Source organism: Bubalus bubalis, chromosome 15 (genome assembly GCF_019923935.1).
Source record: "Bubalus bubalis isolate 160015118507 breed Murrah chromosome 15, NDDB_SH_1, whole genome shotgun sequence".
NCBI lineage: Eukaryota > Metazoa > Chordata > Mammalia > Artiodactyla > Bovidae > Bubalus > Bubalus bubalis.
Window position 1 is genome coordinate 75,596,567 of NC_059171.1, and position 23,915 is coordinate 75,620,481.

At 41.1% G+C, this 23,915-nt stretch overlaps 1 protein-coding gene across 4 annotated transcripts in view; it reads left to right on the top strand.

Moving 5' to 3' along the window:
* The window catches only part of KHDRBS3 (KH RNA binding domain containing, signal transduction associated 3), a 154,796-nt gene that overhangs the window by 78,666 nt on the left and 52,215 nt on the right, over window positions 1-23,915 (top strand). For all 4 annotated transcript variants that reach the window (XM_044928864.2, XM_044928865.2, XR_006545099.2 and 1 more), the window contains exons 4-5: window positions 493-639; window positions 12,606-12,745. In XM_044928864.2, the coding sequence (XP_044784799.1) occupies window positions 493-639; window positions 12,606-12,745 (287 nt within the window). The remainder of the gene's footprint in view (window positions 1-492; window positions 640-12,605; window positions 12,746-23,915) is intronic.

Sequence of the window (23,915 nt, forward strand, 5' to 3'; positions counted from 1 at the left end):
CACAGCATAACCAGCGCAGACGCAGGCCTGGTTGGGTGGCCAGTTTGAAGAACACAGAAGAGTTCTCTGCGGTGCCTGGGGCGGGGGTGAGCCAGCAAGGCCGGGGCGGGGGTATGGGGGTTGGTGAAGAGAGTCAGAAGAGCACAGAGGAGTGCTCTGCGGTGCCTGGGCGGGGTGAGCCAGCAAGGCCGGGGAGTGGGGGCGGTGAAGAGAGTCAGCCGGCACGCGTGGCCTTGGCTAGACAGCAGGAGGACTCCTGGGCCAGAGGCAGGACTTGAGGCTTCCTCCCATGCAGCAGGAAGCCTGTGGAGTCTCCATAAAGGCCCTGGGAATGCCAGAATCATGTATATATTTTAAATGTACTTCCTCGGGTGGTATTTGCTGCTGAGTGAATCTTTAGGACCACCATGTGTGAAATAAACTTGGTAGTTTTTATTTTCTTTTTCTTTTCTTACAATGACACCCTTTTAAACATGAGTTTTCTTTCTTCAGGAAGAAGAGTTGAGGAAAAGTGGAGAAGCAAAGTACTTCCATCTCAATGATGATCTCCATGTTCTCATTGAAGTTTTTGCACCCCCAGCAGAAGCCTACGCCCGGATGGGACATGCTCTGGAAGAAATCAAAAAGTTCCTCATTCCAGTTAGTACAGTGTTTCTTGATAATTAATTGGTACTTGAAAGTCCCCCCTTTGTTTTAAATCCTGGATAATTCTTATCAGTAATTGTTATTTGCATAGTGCTTGATCTGCCAAAGTGTCCCTGTGAATTACTTGGCATCATTCCTTCTTTTTCTGTGAGGCTAGGGATTTTGAAAGAGATAAGGCAATACAGATCAGGTGACCCAGCAAGAAAGGTGAAGAGCAATCAGTGGTGTGTGTTTTGGGTCGCAGGTCCTAGGCCTTTTTGTGACACTGAATTCACCTCACAGGTTCATTGCTATGCAGCATGAGCTCGTTGGTGCCGGCCACGAGCCGGGCGCTGTGCTTGGAGCTGGCGTGAGATGAGTGCAGCCCCGGTGTCGAGGCTCTGTGGTTTTAGGGAAGGGATGGATGCAGACGATTTTTTTGTAGCATGATTAGGGTGATGGACATGAGCAGACGAGCACAGAGAGGAAGGGTGCTGTGCAGACATTTATGTTTTGTTAACAATGGGTGGTCTTTTTAATCCTTTTCAGACACCTTGATGTTGCTGAGAATGTGATAATTTTAAAGAGAATATATCCCTGTTTCCACTACAAGATTAATGTAGGCCTTCTGTATAATTTGCATGTTCTAGATTTAAAAAACAAAAACTTGGACCTGTCTAGATTAAAAAAAATAGAAATCGAACCTCTTCAGACAGTTTACTGTAGAGAAACTGTCGCCTCCGCCAACAGCTGTCTGGGGTCAGATCGTGCTCAGCAGATGCAGTAGATTGACTTGCATACTGCAGCCTGTGTCATGATTACATTATCTGTGAGGAAACTGTCATATTTATAGGAAAGCATGTTATAAATCATGACTGCCTTAGAAAAACCAGGGCACAAGATTGGATTAAGTACTTTAATTTGGGAACTTAATATAGTTAACTTTTTATTGGTTCCGTCAAGCCAGTTAAGATGATCCTATTATTCATTTAGTTTAAAAACAAAGTTTTTGAGTGCTTTCTATTTGATAGACACATGTAAACCAATAAATGACATAGCCCCTGCCCTTATGGGGCTTATGTAATGGGAGAGACAGGTTAGAATCAGATATTGATATAAATGACTTTAAAATTGCAACTCTGACAAGAGGAAGGAGGGGTTTACTCCCTTCCTGGTCCTTCACTGTGGACTGGGGAGTGCCGGCTTAGCCAAGCAGGAGAGACTGTTTCCAGAGGCGGCAGCGGCAGACCTCCACCCTGTCTCTTTCCACTCTTCCACCAAGGCATAGGTTCCAACTTCTTTCCCCTTGAACCTGAGCAGGCCAGAAGACTCTTTTGCCTAACCCAAAGTCACAAAGAATTTCTGTTGTGTTTTCTTCTTAACATTTTATGGTATTAACTCTCTGATTTATGTCTGTGATCCACTCAAAGTTAATTTTTGTGTATGGCATTAGATTTAGCATCTAAATTTATCTTTTTCTATGTAGGTATCCAGTAGTCCCAGCACCATATACTAAAAAGACAATTCTACTCCTGTTGGATTCTCGGCACCAGTATTGAAAATTAACTGCATATAAATGTATGAATTTATTTCAGGATTCTCAGTTCTGTTCAATTGATTAATATACCTGTCCTTATGCCTGGACCATGCTCTTAATTACTTCAGCCTTAGAGCAGATTTTGAAATCCAGGTTGTGTAAGTTCTGCAACTGTGTTCTTCTTTTTCAGTTGTTTTGTCTTTTCTGGCTGCTTTGCACTTTTATGTTTCTTTTACATTTAGCTTGTGGATTTCTACCAAAAAAATTTTTTTTCTTAGGGTTTTGATACAATAGAACCTGAAGATCACTTTGGGGATAATTTCCATCTTAACAGTATTACATCTTCCTGTCCATGAACTTGAAATGTCTCTCTGTTTTTTAAAAGATACTTACAATTTTTTCTCAGCTGCGTTTTATTATAGTTTTCAGGATCCAAGTCTTGCATTTCTTTTGTTAAATTTGTTTGTAAGTATTATATACTTCTCGATGTCAAAGTGAATGGAACTGTTTTTCTAAATTTCATTTTCAGATGGTTGCTGGTGTATAGAAATGGAGCTGATCTTATTTGACCTTGCTGGGTGTGTGTGCTAGTTTCAGAGTGTGGATGCCCACAAGGACATGTGATCTGTGAATAAAGAAGCTTTACTTCCTTTCCTATCTGATGCTTTCATTTTTTATTAATCTTATTGTCTTCTTTATTGCACTAACTAGAACTTTTTCAATGCTTTGTTGAATAGACGTGAAGATAGAAATCTTTTTCTTGTTTTCAGTCTTTTACTACTAAGTGTGATATTAGCTGTAGGGTCTTTTTTATTGCGACCCTTTCTCATGTTGAAGTTCTATTTCTAGTTGTTAAGAGCCTTTTTGGCTTTGGTTTTGTTTTATCACAAATGGGTATTAGATTGTGCCAGCGGGTTTTTTTTGTCCATTGAGATGATCATGTGTTTTTTCTCCTTTATTTTGTTAATCCTAGTGTGTTGCATAGTTGATTTTCAGATGTCAAGCCAACCGTGCAGTCCAAGGTTAAATCCTACTTGGTTTTAGGATTTAACCAACTTGATATATAGTCCTTTTTATATGTTGCTGGGTTTGGCTTATTAATAGTTTAAGGATTTTTACATCTATAATTGTGGGTGATATTGGTTTGTAGTACAGTATTTATATAGACAGTAACACACACATTTATTACTTTTGGTGCTGTGTTCTTTATACAGATAGAATTGCCATATGATATGATGTTGCTTCTTTTCAGCCTGAAGGACTTCCTTTAGTCTTTTTTGTAACATAGGTCTGCTAGTAAAATTGTTCTTTTTTTCTCCAAATGTCTTTATTTCACCGATATCCTAAAGTTTAGTTTACAAGCATACTTTTTTTTATTGCACTTCATTTTACTATGCCTCAGAGATACTATGTTTTTTACAGATTAAAGGTTTGTGACAACCCTGTGTCAGGCAAGTCTGTTGGCATCATTTATCCAATAACATTTGTTTACTTCATGTCTCTGTGTCACATTTTGGTAATTCTTACAGTATCTCAAACTTTTTAAAAAATTAATTTTGTGTTTGTTATGGTGATCTGTGATCAGTGATCTCTATTACTACTATTACTACTGGGACTCACTGGAGGCTCAAATAATGATTAGCAGTTTTTAGCAATAAAATATTTTTTAATTAAGGTAGGTACATTTTTTTTTTAGACACAATGCTATTGCATGCTAATAGACTATAGTACAGTGTTAGACATAACTTTTCTAGGCATTGAGAAGCTAAAAATTTTGTATGACTTGCTTTATTGCAATATTAGCTTTATTGCAGTGGTCTGGAATCAAACCCACAATATCTCTGAATTATACGTGTATATATTTTTTGGTTGGTGGTTCGGAGAAGGCAATGGCACCCCACACCAGTACTCTTGCCTAGAAAATCCCATGGAAGGAGGAGCCTGGTGGGCTGCAGTCCATGGGGTCGCTAAGTTGAATACGACTGAGCGACTTTGCTTTCACTTTTCGCTTTCATGCATTGGAGAAGGAAACGGCAACCCACTCCAGTGTTCTTGCCTGGAGGATCCCAGGGACGGGGGAGTCTGGTGGGCTGCCGTCTATGGGGTCGCACAGAGTCAGACATGACTGAAGTGACTTAGCAATAGCAATAGCAATATTTTTTGGTTGGTGGTTAGGTAGTAAAAGACCATTCATCTATTTTATAACCTCCTCTATTTTTGATGAAAAGAATCATTAATTATTTTGTTCTGTACATGATCTGTTGTTTTTTTCTTGCTGCTACTCAGACTTTCTCTTTGATTTTCAACAATTTGACTTTGCTGTACGTGCTTATCTTTCTTGTTCATTAAGCTTTTGTGGATATGTGGGTTTATGTCTTTCTTCAGACGTGGGTAGTTTTCAGCCGTTGTTTCTTTAGATTTTTTTCCCACCTTACTCTTCCTCCCTTACCCCCTCAACCTCTGGATTCCCATCATGTGTATGTTGGTACATTTGATGGTGCCCCAGAGATATCTCAGACTCATTTTCCTTCGTCTGCTTTTCTCTGTTTTTCAGAGTGAACACTTTTAGTTGACTTACCTTCAAGTTCACTGATTCATTCTTGTGCCATCTCAAATCTTTTGATGAACTCCTCTAAGTAACTTTCAGTTCAGTTCAGTTGCTCAGTTGTGTCTGACTCTTTGCGACCCTGTGAATCACAGCATACCAGGCCTCCCTGTCCATCACAACTCCTGGAGTTCACTCAAACTAATGTCCATCGAGTTGGTGATGCCATCCAGCCATCTCGTCCTCTGTCGTCCCCTTCTTCTCCTGCCCCCAATCCCTCCCAGCATCACAGTCTTTTCCAATGAGTCAACTCTTCGCATGAGGTGGCCAAAGTATTGGAGTTTTAGCTTTAGCATCATTCCTTCCAAAGAACACCCAGGACTGATGTCTTTTAGAATGGGCTGGTTGGATCTCCTTGCAGTCCAAGGGACTCTCAAGAGTCTTCTTCAACACCACAGTTCAAAAGCATCAATTCTTCGGCACTCAGTTTCGCCACAGTCCAACTCTCACATCCATACATGACCACTGGAAAAACCATAGCCTTGACTAGACGGACCTTTGTTGGCAAAGTAATGTCTCTGCTTTTGAAAATGCTATTTAGGTTGGTCATAACTTTCCTTCCAAGGAGTAAGTGTCTTTTAATTTCATGGCTGCAGTCACTGTCTGCAGTGATTTTGCTGCTGCTGCTAAGCTGCTAAGTTGCTTCAGTCATGTCCGACCCTGTGCGACCCCATAGATGGCAGCCCACCAGGCTCCCCCGTCCCTGGGATTCTCCAGGCAAGAACACTGGAGTGGGTTGCCATTTCCTTCTCCAATGCATGAAAGTGAAAAGTGAAAGTGAAGTCACTCAGTCATATCTGACTTTCAGTGACCCCATGGACTGCAGCCTACCAGGCTCCTCCATCCATGGGATTTTCCAGGCAAGAGTACTGGAGTGGGGTACCATTGCCTTCTCCGGCAGTGATTTTGGAACCCCAAAAAATAAAATCTGACACTGTTTCCACTGTTTCCCCATCTATTTCCCATGAAGTGATGGGACCAGATGCCATGATCTTCGTTTTCTGAATGTTGAGCTTTAAGCCAACTTTTTCACTCTCTTTCACTTTCATCAAGAGGCTTTTTAGTTGCTCTTCACTTTCTGCCATAAGGGTGGTATCATCTGCATATCTGAGGTTATAGTTATTTGGGGTTTTTAAAAATCTTTTTTTGCTAGTCCAGATTTGGGTCCTCTCCTGGGAAGTTTCTTCCTGCCCTGGGTATGGGTGACATTTTCCTTTGTTTGCACGTCTCTTAGGTTATTGGTGAGAACACCACGTTTTAGGTGTTTGCGATGAATCTGATTCCCATTCATTTTTTCCCAGAGGGTTGTTGTTGCAGGTTTTTTCTTTTCCTTTCTTTAACAATTTAATTGGACCGAAACTGCAATCTGTCTCCTTCATGGTCTAAAGTTTTGTTCATTTTTTTTTTTCTCAATATTATTCTTAAGCCTGGCCTTCTAGGAGTTTTCTCTGGGTTAGCATTGCTGAGAGATCGACCAGTGAGTTGTCAGAGGTTGTACTCAAAACCTGTATCTTTTAGGGCTTTTACCCTCTGCTGATGGAACTGGCTGTCACTGGGGAGTACAGTCAGGTTCCCGTGTGTCCCAGCTTTTACTTTCTGCCAGGAGTCCTTGTATCCCCTTTGCGTGGACACACACTGTCAGGCAGAGAGCTATCAAAGCTCTCCATGGCTGGTAACCTTCTGGCTAATCTGCCAATCTTTCTGTTTGTTGCTTGCGCCACCCCAAACCTGATTATTAGCCTTGCTGACTGGTCTTCTCTGGTCGTTCACTACCAGTTGCTACTGATATTGACAGTGCTGCTGGGCCTGAAGCTTCTTCGTTCGTTCTTTGAAGCTGAGTGAACCTCCTCCTTCCGGTTCTTGTGGTTTACCATCCTAGTGGAACTCATGCGTCATCTGGGCTGGGAGGAGGGATGGAAGCATCCCCAGACAAAACCACCACAGGCTCCCCCCGTTCTTACCTGAGACTTAGCAGTTTTTCACAAACAGATTTATTTTATTTTCCATTTATTGTATCCCTTCAATAAGTTTCCAGAGTCCTAAAATTGTTTTTAACTATTCAGTCAGCTTTTATTGTTGTTTTTTATGGAAGAGCTTTGATAAACTCCTCAGTTACCCTGCAAGTCCAGTACTCTTTTGTAACCTTTAATTGTTTTTAATAGGTTGTTTTGTACTTTTGTCCATATAAGCATATGCAAAGTTTTGCTTCATTCTTTTTAATGTCTGCATAATATTTTATATGCATGTTTCAGAATTTAATTAGTCTTCAAATAATGAACATTTATTTTTTATAGATTATAATTCAAACACTGATCCCAGGATTAACCTTGAACGTAAATATTAGCATATTTTGGCAAACATATCTGAAGAGTACATTTCTGGCAAAGAACCCACTGAATCTTTAATAAATTACTTTTAATGATTTTATTGAAAAACTTTTTCTGATTCTCCAGGCTAACACATTTAAATAGATTCTAAATTTACCGGCTAAAGAAATCCCATTTACACATATTTAATTAGAATTCTAATCCATTTTCTGCTCTTCACAATTGATGACAGTGTTGGTGTTAGTGTTATGATAGTTTCACTTTTCAGATGGGGAGTTGAAGTGATAATTTAGTAATGACTAGTTTAAAATGTAAAATTGTAAAAATAATTTAGTCTGTAAGCTGCCACCTATGACTTGGTTTCTCTACTGATTTAAAAACATTATTTCAAAGACCAATAAAATTGTAACTACAGTGTGTATATCAATAGTGTCTTGTGTGACATCAGAAGAAAGTTATGTCATGTCTAAAGAACTTGTCAAAAATTACATAGCTGCTCTGCAGTTGGTTAAATTCAGGCTAAACCTCAGATGTGATTGACTTAGATTCCATTTTTTTGTTTGTTTTCCCTCCTAACTACATTATCTACTTTAAAATTTACTTTCACACAGATGATGTTTAAAATAAGCTTTTAATTCTACTTTTTGTGGCACCATTGTAAATTACCTAACTTTACTTAGAGCAAAGCTTTTGCTTATTTTTTTTTTTAATTTTTAATGTATTTCTAATGGGGCCTCAGTTATGTTCTTTTTCCCTGAATCTGTTTTTAACCACATAAAATTTTGTGTCCTGCTTTCTAACACTTCTTAGTAGGGCCAATACGTAGCATTTACATAGCACATTTTATTTAGAATGTGCTTTAGAAATAATTTATTAATCACACATTTTTAGTAAAATGGCAAGGAACATGTTGATAGGCTTATTTTAAAGAAGTTGAAATAACTATAGATTCACATGACTTCTGAGGTCATGATAGCCCAGATAAGTTAGAGAACCTGTATTTGCAGTAAAATCTAGACTCAGACCTTAGCCTTCCTTGCTAATGGTAATGACTTGAATTTTTCTTCATTTACCTTTCTTCCTCTTACTCTGCAGGTGTTAGCTGGTTATGATGTGAACTTCATTTTTGATTGGTGTCCATATTATTTTCTTACTTCACAGTGCTTTCTCCTACAAGTTGTTTTTTGCACTCTACTTTTGAAAAGTAAGGAAGAGAGCATTTGTTTTTTAGTGACTCAGTCATGTCCAACTCTTTGTGACCCCATGGACACGCCAGGGTTCCCTGTCCTTCATCATCTCCCAGAACTTGCTCAAACTTATGTCCATTGAGTTGGTGATGCCATCCAACCATCTTATCCTCTGCCGTCCCCTCCTCCTCCTGGCTTCACTCTTTCCCAGCATCAGGGTCTTTTCCAGTGAGTTAGCTCTTCACATCAGGTGGCCAAAGTATTGGAGCTTCAGCTTCAGCATTTTATATTTTAATTTGAAATAATTCAGGATACTGTCTCATCTGAGTCTTTTATTCATACTCAGATTTGCTTTGTTTCTTCTATCATCAAATCCTTCCTTCCTTCTTCAGACTGTAGTCCTTCTCTCTTCCTCTTTGTAGCAAACAACTGGGAGAAACTGGCTCCTTTACTGTATGTGGGACTTGTTCCCATTCATTCTTCATTCTACCTGAATGAATTCTAGCTCACTCACTGTTCACCAAAATGATTATGAAGTCAGTACTGCCTCTGTAGTTAGTGAATCCCACAGAGTCAGTGCCTGGCTTCTTATTGATGTGAATGCAACACTGACTTGCTGTGGCTTTTGTAGCGTGATCACCTACCTGTCCCTCTCGGGCTCTCACCACACCTTCCTGTCTTCTTTGTGAGGTCCTCCCACTTCTGCATGTTGGTGTTCAGAGAGGTGTCTTCAGCCCTTCTCTCGCTCTGTGATGGTTTCCACACAGCCCTGCCTGCTGCTGATGCTGTCTACAGATGGATTCTCGTGAGAGGTCCCCACAGCCACCTGCAAGCTCAGCTGTTCTTTAGGAGCACTCAGCAAAGAGAAAATGAGCCAGCTGGGAAAACCAGGCCCAGGCTTCCTGCTGTCCCTTCCCAGTGGACTTTCGCAGGACTCGTTGATTCTCCCAGCAACACCATGTGACGACACTGGACTGTTCATTCAAACCAGGGAGGCTCCCCTGAACCTTGGGTCCAGGGTTTTTATTGCAGATGAGTCACAAAGGTCTGCAGTGCCCCTGACAAATGCTCAGAGGCCAGCACCAGAATCCCCCTTTCTGAGCCACAACAGACATTCCCCATTGGTCATGTTCCTGAGACAGATTTATCTGGCCAAGTGGGTACAGCCTGACCTCAGGCCTCAGGCACATGGAAGCAGTCTTAATAGGCAGAACCCACGACAGATTCAGAGGTTCTCTGCCAAGAGCCCACCATGGGCCAGCCCTGACGACACACCCTACTCTGTAATGTGGGGGCCTGTGTAACTCTTCCTTGCCCACTTCTGTATCCCTCTCTTTGACTTATAAGTTTTCATTTCCTCTATCTGATTGCTATAGAACATCTCAATTTTTATATACTATACACCATTTCAGACTCAACCTGCACAAAATATCTAATATATTACCATATCTAATAAAATTAAGTATTATAAATAACTCCATGTCTAAATCTCTTCCCACTCTTCCTGCCACATCTATCCCTATTCCAGGTCATCTTTACCACATCCTGGCATTACTTAACTACTTCCACCTAATGTTTCTGCCTCCAGTAGGTTTTTTTCCCCCCCTTTTATTATCTTTTTTGAGATATAAATCACACAGCATAAAATCTCATATAAAATATATGATTCAGTGGTTTTTAGTGTATTCCATAGTGCTGCAACATCAACATAATCTAAGTTAGAACATTTGTAGTTTTTGTGGCAAAAAATAGAGGGCCCACTTTATTTTTTTGATGTGGATATTCAGTTGTTGCAGCACCATTTGTTGGAGACTATTGGAGAATCAACTGACTGTACTTGATATCTTTGCTCTCAGTTTTATTTCATTGATCTTTATGTATTATTTAAGTCAGTATCATACTGTTTCGATTACTGTAGCTTTACTGTAGTTTTTGAAATCAGAGCATACAGTCCTCCAACTTTGTTCTTCCTTTAGATAGTTCTGGCTATCCTAGATTCTTTGGATTTCCATGTAAATTTTAGGATCAGCTTGTCTATTGCTGCAAGAGGCCAGCTGGAATTTTAATAGGGATTTCCTTGAGTCTGTAGATCATTTGTGTATGTTGCAGGGGAAGGGGGGGAGGTAGTTATTGTCATAAAAACAACGGTGAGTCCTCCTATCTATGAACATGAGGTATCTTTCCTTTTACTTAGAGTTTTTAAAATGTATTCCAATATTACTTTGTACTTTTCAGTATACAGATCTTACCTTTATTTTGTTAATTTACTTCTAAGTATGCTATTCTTTTTGATGCTACTCTAAATGGAATCTTTTTTTTTTTATTCTTGTAATGCTCATTGTTAGTATAAAGAAATACAACTGATTTTTGTATGTTAATCTTGTATCCTGCAACTATACTAAACTCTTTTATTGGCTCTCATGTTTTTGTGGATTCTTTGTGTTTTTCTGTATATAGGATTATGCCATCTGTAAACAGAAATTATTTTGTTTCTTCTCTTCCAATCTGAATACCATTAATCAAAAGTGGCAGAAATATATATCCTGTCTTGTTCCTGGACTTAGGCTGACATTTTCAGTCTTTTACCATTAAATATGGTATTAGCTATGGGTTTTCTTAGTTTGTTGGGTATTTCTATAATGAAAGTATGTTGGATTCTTCTGTCAAATTTTTTCTTGGTATATTAAAAGTACTAAGTGATTTTTGTCCTTTATTCTATTATTATGGTATTATGTTAATGCTTTTCACATGGGTTAAACCAAGCTTGCAATCCTGGTATAAGTTCTGCTCAGTTCTTGTGTATATTTCCTTTTTCTATTGTTCATGCTAGTGGATTTGACTTCTTAACACTTTTTCAAGAGCTGTTGCATCTGTATTCCTAAGAACACTCTTTTGCAGATTTCTTGTAATGTCTTTGGTTTTGGTATCAGGGCAACAATACTTACTTCATAGAATCAGTGAGGAGATGTCTCCTCCTTTTTAGTTTTTGGAAGTTTGTGAAGGATCACATTAATTCTTTTTTAATTGTTTGTGGGGTTCTCCAATGAAGCCCCACAGACTTAGGCTTTTATTTGCAGGACTTAAAAAAAATTTTTTTAGTACTAATTTAGTGTTTTTACTTGTTACTAACTGTTGATATTTTCTATTTCTTCTCCGTCAGTTTTGATGGTTTGTGTCTTTCTTGGAATTTGTCCTTGTCGTCTAAGTTATCTAACTTGTGGGCACACAGTTGTTCATAGCATTTTCAAAATATAAACCTGAATATGCAGCTCCCTTTCTTAAAGTAAATAATTTTTAGTACCATAATTTCCAGACATTTGATGTCATATTTAAAATGACTTAAATCTTTACTTGATTTGGTTTCAGCTTTCCTTTCCACTTTGAAGACCACTCCTCCACTCCAGACTGTCTCTTGTAGTTTAGCCATATAGCACTTCTTTCAGTTCCCTGGACACACTTTTACTCTGGATTTTAAAATATACTTTTCCCTCTGTCTAGAATACTTTACAGCATCCCTTCTGGTAACTGGTTCACTCACCCTTAGATGACATTTCTTGTAGAGAATCTACTCTTAACTGTCCATGGTTGAGTTAGATGGCCTTCCTTTTTGATCATATAGACCTGAACTTTCTTTTGATTGTAAAACAGACCACACTTGTGTTTATTACGTGTTTTTCTTGACAATTATTGAATGGTATTGGGGATATTATTAAGGAAAGGAGAGAAATCAAGGATAACTCCCAAAGTTTCTGAGTTGACTATTTTGAAAATAATGTAAGAGCAGGTTTTCAAGAACAAGATGATGTATTCAGTTTTGGAAATGCTGAATTTTGCGACTTGAACAATATCCAGATGGATACGTACAAAGAAAGTGTGTGCATGCCCTGCTTAGTTTCAGTAAAGCTGCCATGTTGCCTCTTTGTCTTCCTCCTTTCCCCTGTCAGACTGAGTCCTTGGCTGCAGGAACCATGCGTGCTCCCCTGGGTTTTGTTAGTTGGCACATCATTTATGCTTAGTAACTACAAGTTGACTGAGTTGTAAATAGTAATATCCATATATCAGTTACATGATATTTTAATTTTATTATAAATATTTCATTTGGAGAGTATGCCCAAGAGAAGGAGTTATGGCTGACCATAGAAAATTTTAGTTTAGGGGGAAAATTCTGTTTGGGTTTTTCTCTTTACAACAGTTCATTCATATATTTTCATTTCAACAGACTCAAATCTTATTTTATCTTTTTAAACTATTTTCATACACTTTTTCTATTAAAAATTGTTTGCTTCTTGTCATAAATGCTTTGCTCTCTTCTGTTTTTTGTGTAGGACTATAATGATGAAATCAGGCAGGCACAGCTCCAGGAATTAACATATTTGAATGGTGGTTCCGAAAATGCCGATGTCCCAGTGGTTCGAGGGAAACCTACCTTACGTACAAGAGGTGTACCAACCCCAGCAATAACCAGGTAGGTGTGATTAATTGACTTGCCTTGTTGTTAGAATGTGGTGTCATGGCAACAGTTTTCCTGTTTTCTTTACTAACAGGTAAGCAGGTCTACCAGTGTGTTGGTACAAAGCCTGCGGGAATGCTTTCAGGTAATATGGTATCATATTAAGAGAATTCATTTGGACTGCAGTATTCTTGGGTTTAATCCCTGGATCAGGAAGATCCCTGGATGGAGGAAATGGCAACCCACTTCAGTGGAAAAAATCCCATGAACATAGGAAAAATTGGGACTCATATAAACATTGGAAAATTCCCATGAACATAGGAACCTGGTGGGCTAAAGTCTGTGGGGTTACGAAAAGTCAGACACAACTGAGCATGCACATTCCTGGGCTTAAATATGACCTGTACCACTTACTAGCTAATGAATGATAAGTTTATTTAATCACTCTCATGTTATTAATCCCTTAATTCTTTAAAATGTAAGCAATAGCTTTGATGCACAAATGGACGTCATGGAAGCTTGTGCTTCCTTTTGAGTGCAGATGGTATCAAGCTAGTTCAGTGCCACATCTCCAGTGGTGAGCAGTGTCAGGTACCAGGTAAATGCCCCCATGCCTGTTCTCGTTTTATTTCATGTAGCTGCTCTGTGGTATCTGATACTCCGGATCTCGTCCAGGCACACTGAAATTTTATTTTTGTCTCAAAATAATGATTCATGACCCCTTTAAACATGAAAAATGTTTTAATGAATTACAAGTCAGTTGAAGCAAACTGTAGATTAAGATATGACTCTCAAACCTATTTGAGCATTATTTTTAATTTTTTAATTTTTGCCCTCGAAAGAACCCCATGGAAATTAGTCACACAGATTTTCTTTTTTTACTAGTGACTACATGTATTTTTTCAGGTAGTTTTGCATGAAATAATTTTAAATAGGCTTATTCCATATAACCAAGTGCATTTGGAGGAATAACAAGTCAGTTCCCCTGGGGGGTGTTGCGGATCAGCACACTGTCAGAGCAGTTACATACAGGTGTTATTGCAGTGTAGAATAAACACAGACCTGGGCACAGTACCAGGTGGGTTTTCTCTATAAAACAGGCTAATAATAGGATTGCTGCAGATGATATAATGAAATAATTTATGTAGCTGTTCAATAAATGGTAAATCTCTTTCATTTCCATTTCTCCTAATGTTAAATAATTTACTTGAAATCATAAAAAATTACATATTTGCTGTATTAGTTTCCTATGGCTGTTGCAGTCAATTACTACCAATTTGATGGCTTTAAGAAATAGAAAGTGGTCACAGCTCTGGAGGCTAGATGTCTGCAGTCAGCTGAAGGAGGCCACAGCCTGGGTGTTGACAGCGTTCCCCCTGGAGGTGGTAGCAGGAATCCTTTTCTGGACCCTGCCAGCTTCTGGGCCTGTGGGCGGTCCTCGCCTTCAGTCCATATCTGCTCTCTCTCCTTCGCCTTGTCTTGCTCAGCGCCATTGGCCCGCCTTCCCTAGGGGAGCGCGTGCCTGTATTTAGAGCCCGCCTGGAGTGTCACACCCGCCAAAGCCCATTTTACCCCTTGGATGGAGAGCACAGGGCGCGGGCAGGGCCTCGCTCTAGGGGGTGCTCTGTCCCCAGATCAGACCTCTCATTGTACTGTCTGGTTGTCATGTTTTCAGTTACGTAGAAAATGCTACCTTGTGAACAGGCAGGGAGGCAGAAACTTTCTGTTTGGGGAGTGTAATGTATAGAGAAACCCCTCCATCCACCCAGATGAAAAAAAAAAATATTCTTGATGACAACATATGCATTGCTTACCATTTTAAGCTTTTCCGTTGCCTTGGTGGTTGATATTCTTGGATAGAATTGCTGTTCAGTTCATAGGTCAGAGCCTGTGGTTTAGTGTGTGGAGTCGTGGCTGGCTGTGCTGACTGAACCCCTTCATGAGGGTACTTCAGGACTCTGCTTCCTCCCTCCATGTGACCCCATGGTACCACATCTTCCAGACGCTCTTGTTAAACAGGATTAAATTCATGTTCCTCTAAGAGGCATACAGCGCCCTTCTGTACTGTTCTTAAGACCTGTCTCCCAACTGGTCTTTATTCATTACTGTGCCGTGTTCCCTGTGTTGAGCACCTAGCCCCACCCCTGGGTGGATGTGTGTGCTCCCCGCTTCCAGACCTTTGTTCACATTGTTCCTGCATCTGCAGTCCTCTCTCTGCCGCTCAGCTGTTCAAATCCTACTTGTCTGTGCAGCCAACTTACTTCCACAGGCGCTTGCAGCGCGCCCACTGCTGGCAGCACTTCCTGAGCGCATCGCAGAGCTTGACTCGGTCACGCCTCACCACAGCCCTGTGAGGCGGCTGCTGCTCTGCTCGTCACCACGTCGCGAATGAGGACAGCGGGCAGGGGACCCGGGGGGAGGCGGGCAGTCTGGTTCCGGAAACCTGCCTCTCCCTCTCTTTGAGCCTCCCCTTCAGTTTTCATTCAGAATCTTGTTTTTTTCTTCCACCCATTCTTCCCTTGCCATTTTTCCATAGACATTTCATTCTGTCACTTTTGTTATATTTTAATTACAGCACGATTAATACAAACTATGGTGAAAAGTTTGTATTTTTACTACTTTTCCTCATCAGATCATATGGTAACTTTCTGTAAGTTAATATTCATCTAACAGAATAAAAGTTAATTGATACAGAAAGTATTATGGTAGAAAATTACAAAAATCCTAAGAGTGAGATTGATTAATACACAAAAAGGTGCATGTTGTTTTGTAAGGTTGGCAAAATTGGTCTTCAGATTATGCTTTGTCCTTTCTAGTGGCCAGAGCTGAGGAAAATACAGTTATAGAATTCATGATGTCTAAATGGCTAAAAACAGTCATAAAATGAAAGACAAATGTACTTACTGCATCCTCACACTTTAGTCCTGGGACTGTTGGAAGCTCCTTGGTGGATCTTCACCACACCGAACACCTTGGAAGTCTTTTTGATTTTCGCTCTAAAATTATCCATAAATCTACTTTTCTTTGATCCTCTTTCTCATTCTGCATTCCGGCCAGACTGGTCTCCTTTCTGTTCCTCAAACAGGCCATCCCAGTCTCTCTCCATGTCCCTGGCCTTCCTTCGTCCTCCCCCGAAGGCCTGTCTGCAGTCGCCTGCCCGCCCCTCAGCACCTTGCTCTCAGTACACCCAGGCACCTTTCCGAGAAGCCTTTGCCGTCTCCTTGTTTGAAAGGGCCGCCGTGTAGCCCAGGAGCCAGTCCACACACCCTTCTTGGTTATGTAACAGCATTTATCAAACTGAATTTACCTTTATGACTTGTTCACATTTTCATTGGTGACTCCTTCAGTTCAGTTCAGTCGCTCAGTTGTATCCGACTCTTTGCGACCCCATGAATCGCAGCACGCCAGGCCTCCCTGTCCATCACCAACTCCCGGAGTTCACTGAGACTCACGTCCATCGAGTCCATGATGCCATCCAGCCATCTCATCCTCTGTCGTTCCCTTCTCCTCCTGCCCCCAATCCCTCAGAGCATCAGAGTCTTTTCCAATGAGTCAACTCTTCGCATGAGGTGGCCAAAGTACTGGAGTTTCAGCTTCAGCATCATTCCCTCCAAAGAAATCCCAGGGCTGATCTCCTTCAGAATGGACTGGTTGGATCTCCTTGCAGTCCAAGGGACCCTCAAGAGTCTTCTCCAACACCACAGTTCAAAAGCATCAATTTGTCGGCGCTCAGCCTTCTTCACAGTCCAACTCTCACATCCATACATGACCCTTAAAGGACCTTGTGTCTCTAATACATGGCATATAGGACTCAGGAAATAAATGTTGAGTGAATTCAGTACGTTTGTGAATTCCTTAGACTCTTCTGATGGAGTGTTGACATTTACAGTATTGTTAGTGTAGTTCTTGTCTGCCACGTGCCTGATTTACTGTGGGAGTCGCCTGTTGGGACTGGTCACGCGGATGGCACCACTGGGGAATGTCTCAGTGGAACAGGTCATTCCTGGAATCTTCTTGCATGTTCCCCACTGTTCTCACTTTAGGATACATTTCTGCTAAAAGATGTAAATGATCTAAAATTAAATCCTGCCATAGGGAGTAATATGTACTTTAATAAAACCTTTTCATTCAGTTTCAGATGAGGACTAAACTCACGCCTTTCTTACTAGGAGATAAGCAGGTTGCCTTTTTTCCAGTCTACCCTGTGCCGACTGTGATGCGTCACTTCAGTCCTTGCAAGGACCCCAGCAGAGGAGTGTCAGGGAAAGTAGGATTGACGCCACTCCAGGCAAACTTTTGTTTAGTTTTATGTTTTTCTCCATAGGGTTTCTACCCCTTGTTTTGCTGCTGCCTGGATGGTCTGGGCAAGACAGATCTGAGCCCTCAAGGATGCTCCCTTCCTTCCACTCTGCAGAACAGCCAGCTGGTTCTGTGTACCTTTTCCACTGGCCTTGTCTCTGACCCCTCTGCCTCTTCCCCCGAGTAGCAGGCAGTGTTCTCTCCTTGCATTTGTTACCAGAGACAGCAGGGGAAAAAAGTGAATACAGCCTGTCTCTCTAGGTAGTAAATACACATTCTCCAGTGTTGGGTGCTACATGTGGTGGGTTTGTTTCAACTTAGGACATGAGGCTGACCTTATCAACTCAAGACCTTTTATCAAATGGGGGAAATTTCAGCTACGGTTTCTTCACATATTTTGCCTCCCCCTTCTCTCTTCTCTTCTTGGATGGCAATCTCAGGTTAGATCTTCAGACTGCACTTGCCAGCCTTTGTGCCTAGTGCAGGACCCTGCAGCACACTCGCAGGCTGCCATGGAGAGTTTAAACTGTCATGGGGCCACCTCAGAGATCTGCAGCTTCCAGACGCTGAGTGAACTGTCAGCGTAAGGTGATCATTTGTCGTCTTAACATTAGATCATGCCCCACTGATATTAATGATATTGTGTTTTTATATGGCTGGCACGTCAGCAGCTGCTGATAAATTCTAGCCACAGTCGCGTTGACTAGTGGGCACCACATAACTTCTCAACCATGGGATCAGACGGGACGTGGTCACCCTCATTTTCGCATCAACACTAACCTTCACGTGGTACCTATTCTCTTTTTAAAATGGATTATGAATAATATCATAGATACTGAAGATTGTTTTAATGAGAGAAAATGATATATTTTTCTCCACAGTAGGTGAAGTTATGAGAAATGTTATTGGGAAAACTGAATAGTTAATATATGGGCCATAAATATTTCACCAGCATATGATATGATTTACATTAATCTACCAATCTATATTAAAAAGTCCTTTTTTATTATTAAGGAAAGGCTGGAAATAGGAAAAATGATCTATTTCCTTTTCTACTAAATTATAAGTTTCCAATTGGGAAAAAACCTGTTAATTTGGGATGGTATATAAATTGTTTGATTCCCTCCTGGATTTGCCTTCTGAGGACCTTGTACCACCTGACCTATCAGAACTGTCTCACCCCTTCCTTCCAACTGTGTCTACTGTCCGTGCCCTTGAAACCCAGGCAGGGATCAGGACACACGTGCTCCTCGCTGCAGAGGCTGGAGGACTTTCCCTGGAAATGAGCTTCTCTGCTTGTCTTGCCGTAAGCCCAGAACTATCCCTCCATCCTCAACATGCACTGTCTTTCCTCCCTCGTGCTCTCTGAGTTAGTACAGCCATACTAGAGTGGATTAAGGAGAGACAGGAGAAAAGCCTGTAAAATCGCCTTAGTAGGTTTGGGGAAGACACTAACTGAGGCAAATAACATGGCAAACAATGAGAAAACTTACAACTAGAACTTGTCTTGTAAATGCCAGCTTGGAACGGAGCACGGTTCTCCTGGTCACAGCACCAGAGCATCCTGGCTCTTCAAAAGTTTAATCAATTTTTTTCCTTTTTGAACGTGAAGTCAGTTTCTGCTGTTAGGTCATTTAATGTCACACATTTCCTGAGCTCTTTCTGTGACAGGACGTGAAGTTACACAGATGGTGACCGAGTCATTGTCCGGCCGTTCAGGGAGAGTAAGAGGAAAGTCAGAGAAGTGAGTAGTGATGGCAGACTGGCTGAAAAGAGGACGAGGAGTATGAAGAAGAGTGAAGTGAAAGAGAAATGAAAATGGGGAGCGTGAGCACTCACACATTCAGGAGAGCGAAGTCATCCCACACAGAGGGGCCAGGGCTTGAAAGCAGGAAAGTGGCGCCATATGCCTGGAATTGGAGTGTGGCTGCAGGAGAATCAGAGTCACCCAGGCCCCTCCTAGTGGGTGGTCTCAGGGGACTTCCCTCACTAAGCCTAGTTTCTTCATCAGTGAAACGGGGACAGAACATGGAGCACACAGTAATCCAAATCCTACTTAATTTTTTTAACTGTCCCATTGAAGCTTAGACTATGGCACAGTTCCTTTTCTGATTACTCAGAATGACCCCTCACTAAAAATTGAAGCCTGGTGGGCTGCTGTCTATGGGGTCGCACAGAGTCGGACACGACTGAAGTGACTTAGCAGCAGCAGCACAGATACTTCTTACAGTTTCTCCTCCGTCATCAGTTGAGCAGAGAGTTTTCTTGTCCCTATATGGTCAAGCTGGGTCCACAGATTATTGTTTATGTGTGCAGAGAGCATGTCCTTAGGATCACTAGCTTACTGAGCTCACGCGCAGGATGTGGGGCTCATGCCACCATTGTTTCATAATTTGGGGACATGTCTCATGTTTTTTTCATGGTTTTGTTGCTCAGCAAGCCTGCTTGGTTTTGTGGTTAAGCAAACCTGCTTTCTTGGGAAATCGTTAACTTACAGGAGTCTCCCATATTTTTTCTATGGATACTTACAATCACCTAGGGGGATTAACTGTTGAACCCCTGTTTTGTCCCTTCACTCTGTCCCTATCAGATGAATCACAGGGGAAAGAAGAGAGATAGCCAGCAGGTTTCATAACAGGTCTGTAAGCTTTGGATCCAAGCCACACACAGCAGCACTTGAGAGCTTGCTGGACATACAGTCTCAGTCCCAGACTAGACCTCCTGATATCGACGCTGCCCTGAGACCAGGCCCGGGTGCTGTGGGTGCTGAAGTAAAGTGTGAGAGGAGAAGCGGGCCCAGCCCCACGTGCCAGGATCTGCAGAGGTGCTCCGGGTGAGAGCTGCCCCAGTCCTCTCTTCAGAACGTCAGTCTCCCTCGCCCTGGCGGTTTCTTATGTTTAGTCTGAGGGATTGAGACCTTAGGCTGCATTTACCTTTCCCTTCTGTCTGGCCTCTCATTCCCTTCTCAACCTCTGGCAAGAAAAAAAATCTCAATGATTATACTTGACTCTTAGAAGCACACACCATCAGAGATGAAGAAAAGCTGTCACACGTGTCAGGGATTCTGTGGGAAAGTAAAGCACCCCTCAGGTCATTACTGCATCAAGGCTGATCCCCGGATGGATCTCAGAGAGGGCTTTTCTTACTGTGACACCGGCTAGACCTTGAGTAGATCCACAGGCCCCTGCTATGATCAGCTAAAGGCCCTTCTCTTCCTGAGGCCCAGGCCTCACGCAGCTAATAATGCTGGAGCTGGCTTGAGCTAATTCACCAAATTCATTGTTTTGTTCTGTACTTTTGCTTCTCATAAAATATATAGACAAAAGCCAAACACTGTGATATACGTTTGTACCCTTATTCTACCACACTGCATTACTGCTGCTAAATGTATAGAAGGTCCGTAAGCATGCTGCTGCCGAACGTGTAAGATGAGACCTAGTGCAAGCTGTACCTTCTGCCGTCTCTCTCCTCACTCTTTGGTCCGCAGCCAGAAGCACAGTATTAAGGACAGAGTGCACATAGTGATCGCCACTTACTGAGTGCCTGTTTTTCTTGGGCACTTACTTGATATAGTTGTAACCCTCACAACTATTCTACGAGAGCTGGATCTTAATTACTGGATCAGTGGATGGGAAACCCAGGCTCAGCAACCCAGTGATGACAGGACTAGGTCTGAGTTTTGAGGCTGAGTGTGTTGGAACCCAAAGCACGGGCTTTTTCATTATATCCTAAAACGTCTTACTAACATATAAACTAAATAATTAGTTCCTAATGGATCAATAACTTTTTGTATTCATTCAAAGCACGGTTCCCAGGGAAAAAAACTTGTTTCGATTATTTTCATATCTGACCTGCAAAACCAGAAATCAAGGTCACTGTGCTGAAAAATGCAAACACACAGAAGCATTACAATCACACACATTTGTCAGCTTATGAAACCGTGTACTCAGATGGGTTAGGTTTCTGCTTTTCCATTATCCCTGTTCTGAGCAGTGCAGCACCCAGTCCTGTCTATTTGAAGCAACTTTTCAAGTAAACAATTAGCGAGTTCCCATTGATTATCATTTTGAATCTCATCTCACAGACGCATTTTCTGCACTCACCCCATGTCGTCAATCCTGCCAATTAGCTCTGCCCTGAGCTTGATCTGCAGCGTTGGGTGAGCGTACACGGCAGTGCAGCGGGATGTGCATGCTGGCCGTGCCTCCGTCAAGACTTCCCTCGCCAAGAGCCTCATACAGCACTAAGGCTGTTCTGCTTCACACCCTTCCTATGGGGTTTCAGACTCAGAGAGATGAATCTTCAAAGTGTCTTTTGTAGTAAGGGTCCTGCGCTACATGCATCACATGACTCGTCTGAAACTCTGTAACGGGTTCTTTAGTGTAATTCCTATACCCAGTGGGCACATAACCTAACAGTGTTGATGCTGATGGGAAAGAATTGTGAGGTTCTTAAATATAAATTTATGTTTTCAATTTAAAAGACTTGAATTTATACAGTCAAAAATATTGAATATTTTGTGATTGATATAGTGCCTTGGATGACAGGGATGGGATATGAGATAAAGAAGCAGGAGCCTTAATTAGTTTGATTATACAAGGAATGACTGACATAACACAAATGAGTCAGATGTACCAGAAGTAGAAACTATTCTCTAATTACATTGAAGATTTTTTTAGATAGATAATGGAGATAAAAAGATGAGTAAGACTAAAGATATGATGTCTGTCAATACAGTTCAGAGACATCGAAATTTGTTCAAGTTGTTTTGAGTAGGAAGTGTGCTAAATACTGTGTGTGCCCTGTGCCATTTTCCCTTCCCCATAACACCAAGAAGAGAGTGCTCACAGCTGAGGAAACTGTCCTGGGAAGTTCAGACCCTTGATGAATTTGAATGTTAACTGGAGGGCAGAGTTGTATAACCACAGTCAGGAATGGCATTCAGATCTGAATCCAGCGTCCTCATTCTTGACCACCAATTTTACTGCACCAATTTTTATGGCCTAGTATTTAAATATATATATATATATATCTAACTTACAATGCTTGAAAAATGGATAACACAAGTTCCCTAAAGGTGAAAGTCATATATTTTGCTTTTTTTTTATGATTTTGACAGTTTTGAGGACTACCAATCAGGTTCTTTGTAAAATGTTCCTTGTTTGGGATTTGTCTAATATTTTTCAGATTAGCCTAGGCTTATTAGTTTGGGGAACAAAAACCACAGGGTAAATAGCTACTTTTATTATATCATATCATGGAAACATACTGTTTGCATGGCTTATCACTGTTAGCCACTTAGCAAGTTTCAGTTACTCATTGCAGTTTACAGGAAAGCTGTTGACTTATGACCTTTGTATTCCAAGACCATATTTCATGTGCTTGTTAGTTCTGGTTTACTGTTTGCTTGTATGGTTGCTTTTTTTTATCTTGATCTGGTTGGTTCTTTGGAAACTTTTACAGAGAAATGATGTCACCTGCAAACAAAGTTTTGTTTCTTCCTCCACAATCTTGAAAGTTTTATTTCCTTTTTGTGCCTCATTGAGTTAGGTAGGACTTCTAGTACAATAGGAATGGTAAGGCTGGACATCCATGCCTTCTTCCTAATCTTAAGGGGAAGCATTCAGTCTCTCACCATTTGATGTGTCATTAGTTATAGGTTTTTTGTAGGTATTCTTTTTTAACTTGAGTGAATGTATCTCCATTTGGTGAGATTTTTTAAATCATGAATGACCTTGTATTTCATTGAATGCTGCTTCTTCTTTATATGATCTTAAGATTTTTCTTCGTAAGCCTTCTTGGTGTGATGGATGGATCACATTGATTCTCATTAATGTTGAAGCAACCTTCGATGAAAGTAACTCAGTTGTGTCCAGCTTTTTGCAACCCCATGGACTATACAGTCCATGGAATTCTCCAGGCCAGAACACTGAAGTGGGTAGCCATTCCCTCCTCCAGGGGATCTTCGCAACCCAGGGATTGAACCCAGGTCTCCTGCATTGCAGGCAGTTTCTTTACCAGCTGAGCTACCAGTTGAAGCAGGCTTGCTTACTTAGAATAAATCTTACTTTATTTTCGAGGATTTTTGCATCTTTGTTCATGGGAGATACTGATTTATAAGTTTTTATTTCCATTTTATAATATCTTTAATGTCTTTTATTTCTCTTTGGACCACAGATCTCTTCCTAGGGAGGTCAGAGACCACCTAGCCCAGCCCTGTCACCCTTCTCAGCCTCTCTGTCTCCCAACACCTTGGCCAGTCGTGACTCCCACAGGTGGACTTAGAAAAGAATATCTTGGGAGACACCTCCTGTGATAGGTCCCCATGAGGGCTCAAGGCCAAGTTGGGGCCGGCCACCTCCATCGTCCCTGGTGGCTCAGGCCAGGCCCAGCCTGTAATGCAGAAGTAATTTTCAGGAGGCATTTCCAAGGACCAGCCGCAGGGAATGTGTTGGGAGAAGTTCCCTCTGATTTTACTTCCTGGTAGAGAATGTGGAAGACTGATATAATTTCTTCTCAATATTTGATAGGTTTCGCCAGTGAATCATCTGGATCTGATGCTTTCTTTTTTGAAAGATTATTATCAATTAAATTCTTTAATAAACGTAAGATTATTTAGTTCTCTTCTTGGTCATTTGTGTATTTCAAGGAATTAGTCCAGTTCATCTAAGTTAACAAATATGTGGGCCTAGAGTTGTTCATAATCTTCCTGTTTTTATCTTTAATGTCCTTGAGGTCACTGGTGTGACCCTCTCTTTCATTTCTGATATTGTTGTTTTTCCTTGTTTAGCCTGTCTAGAGGTTTATTAATTTTATTGATCCTTTCAAAGAGCCAGCTTTTGGTTTCATTAATTTTCTCTGTTGTTTGTGGAATTTGCATTTTCAG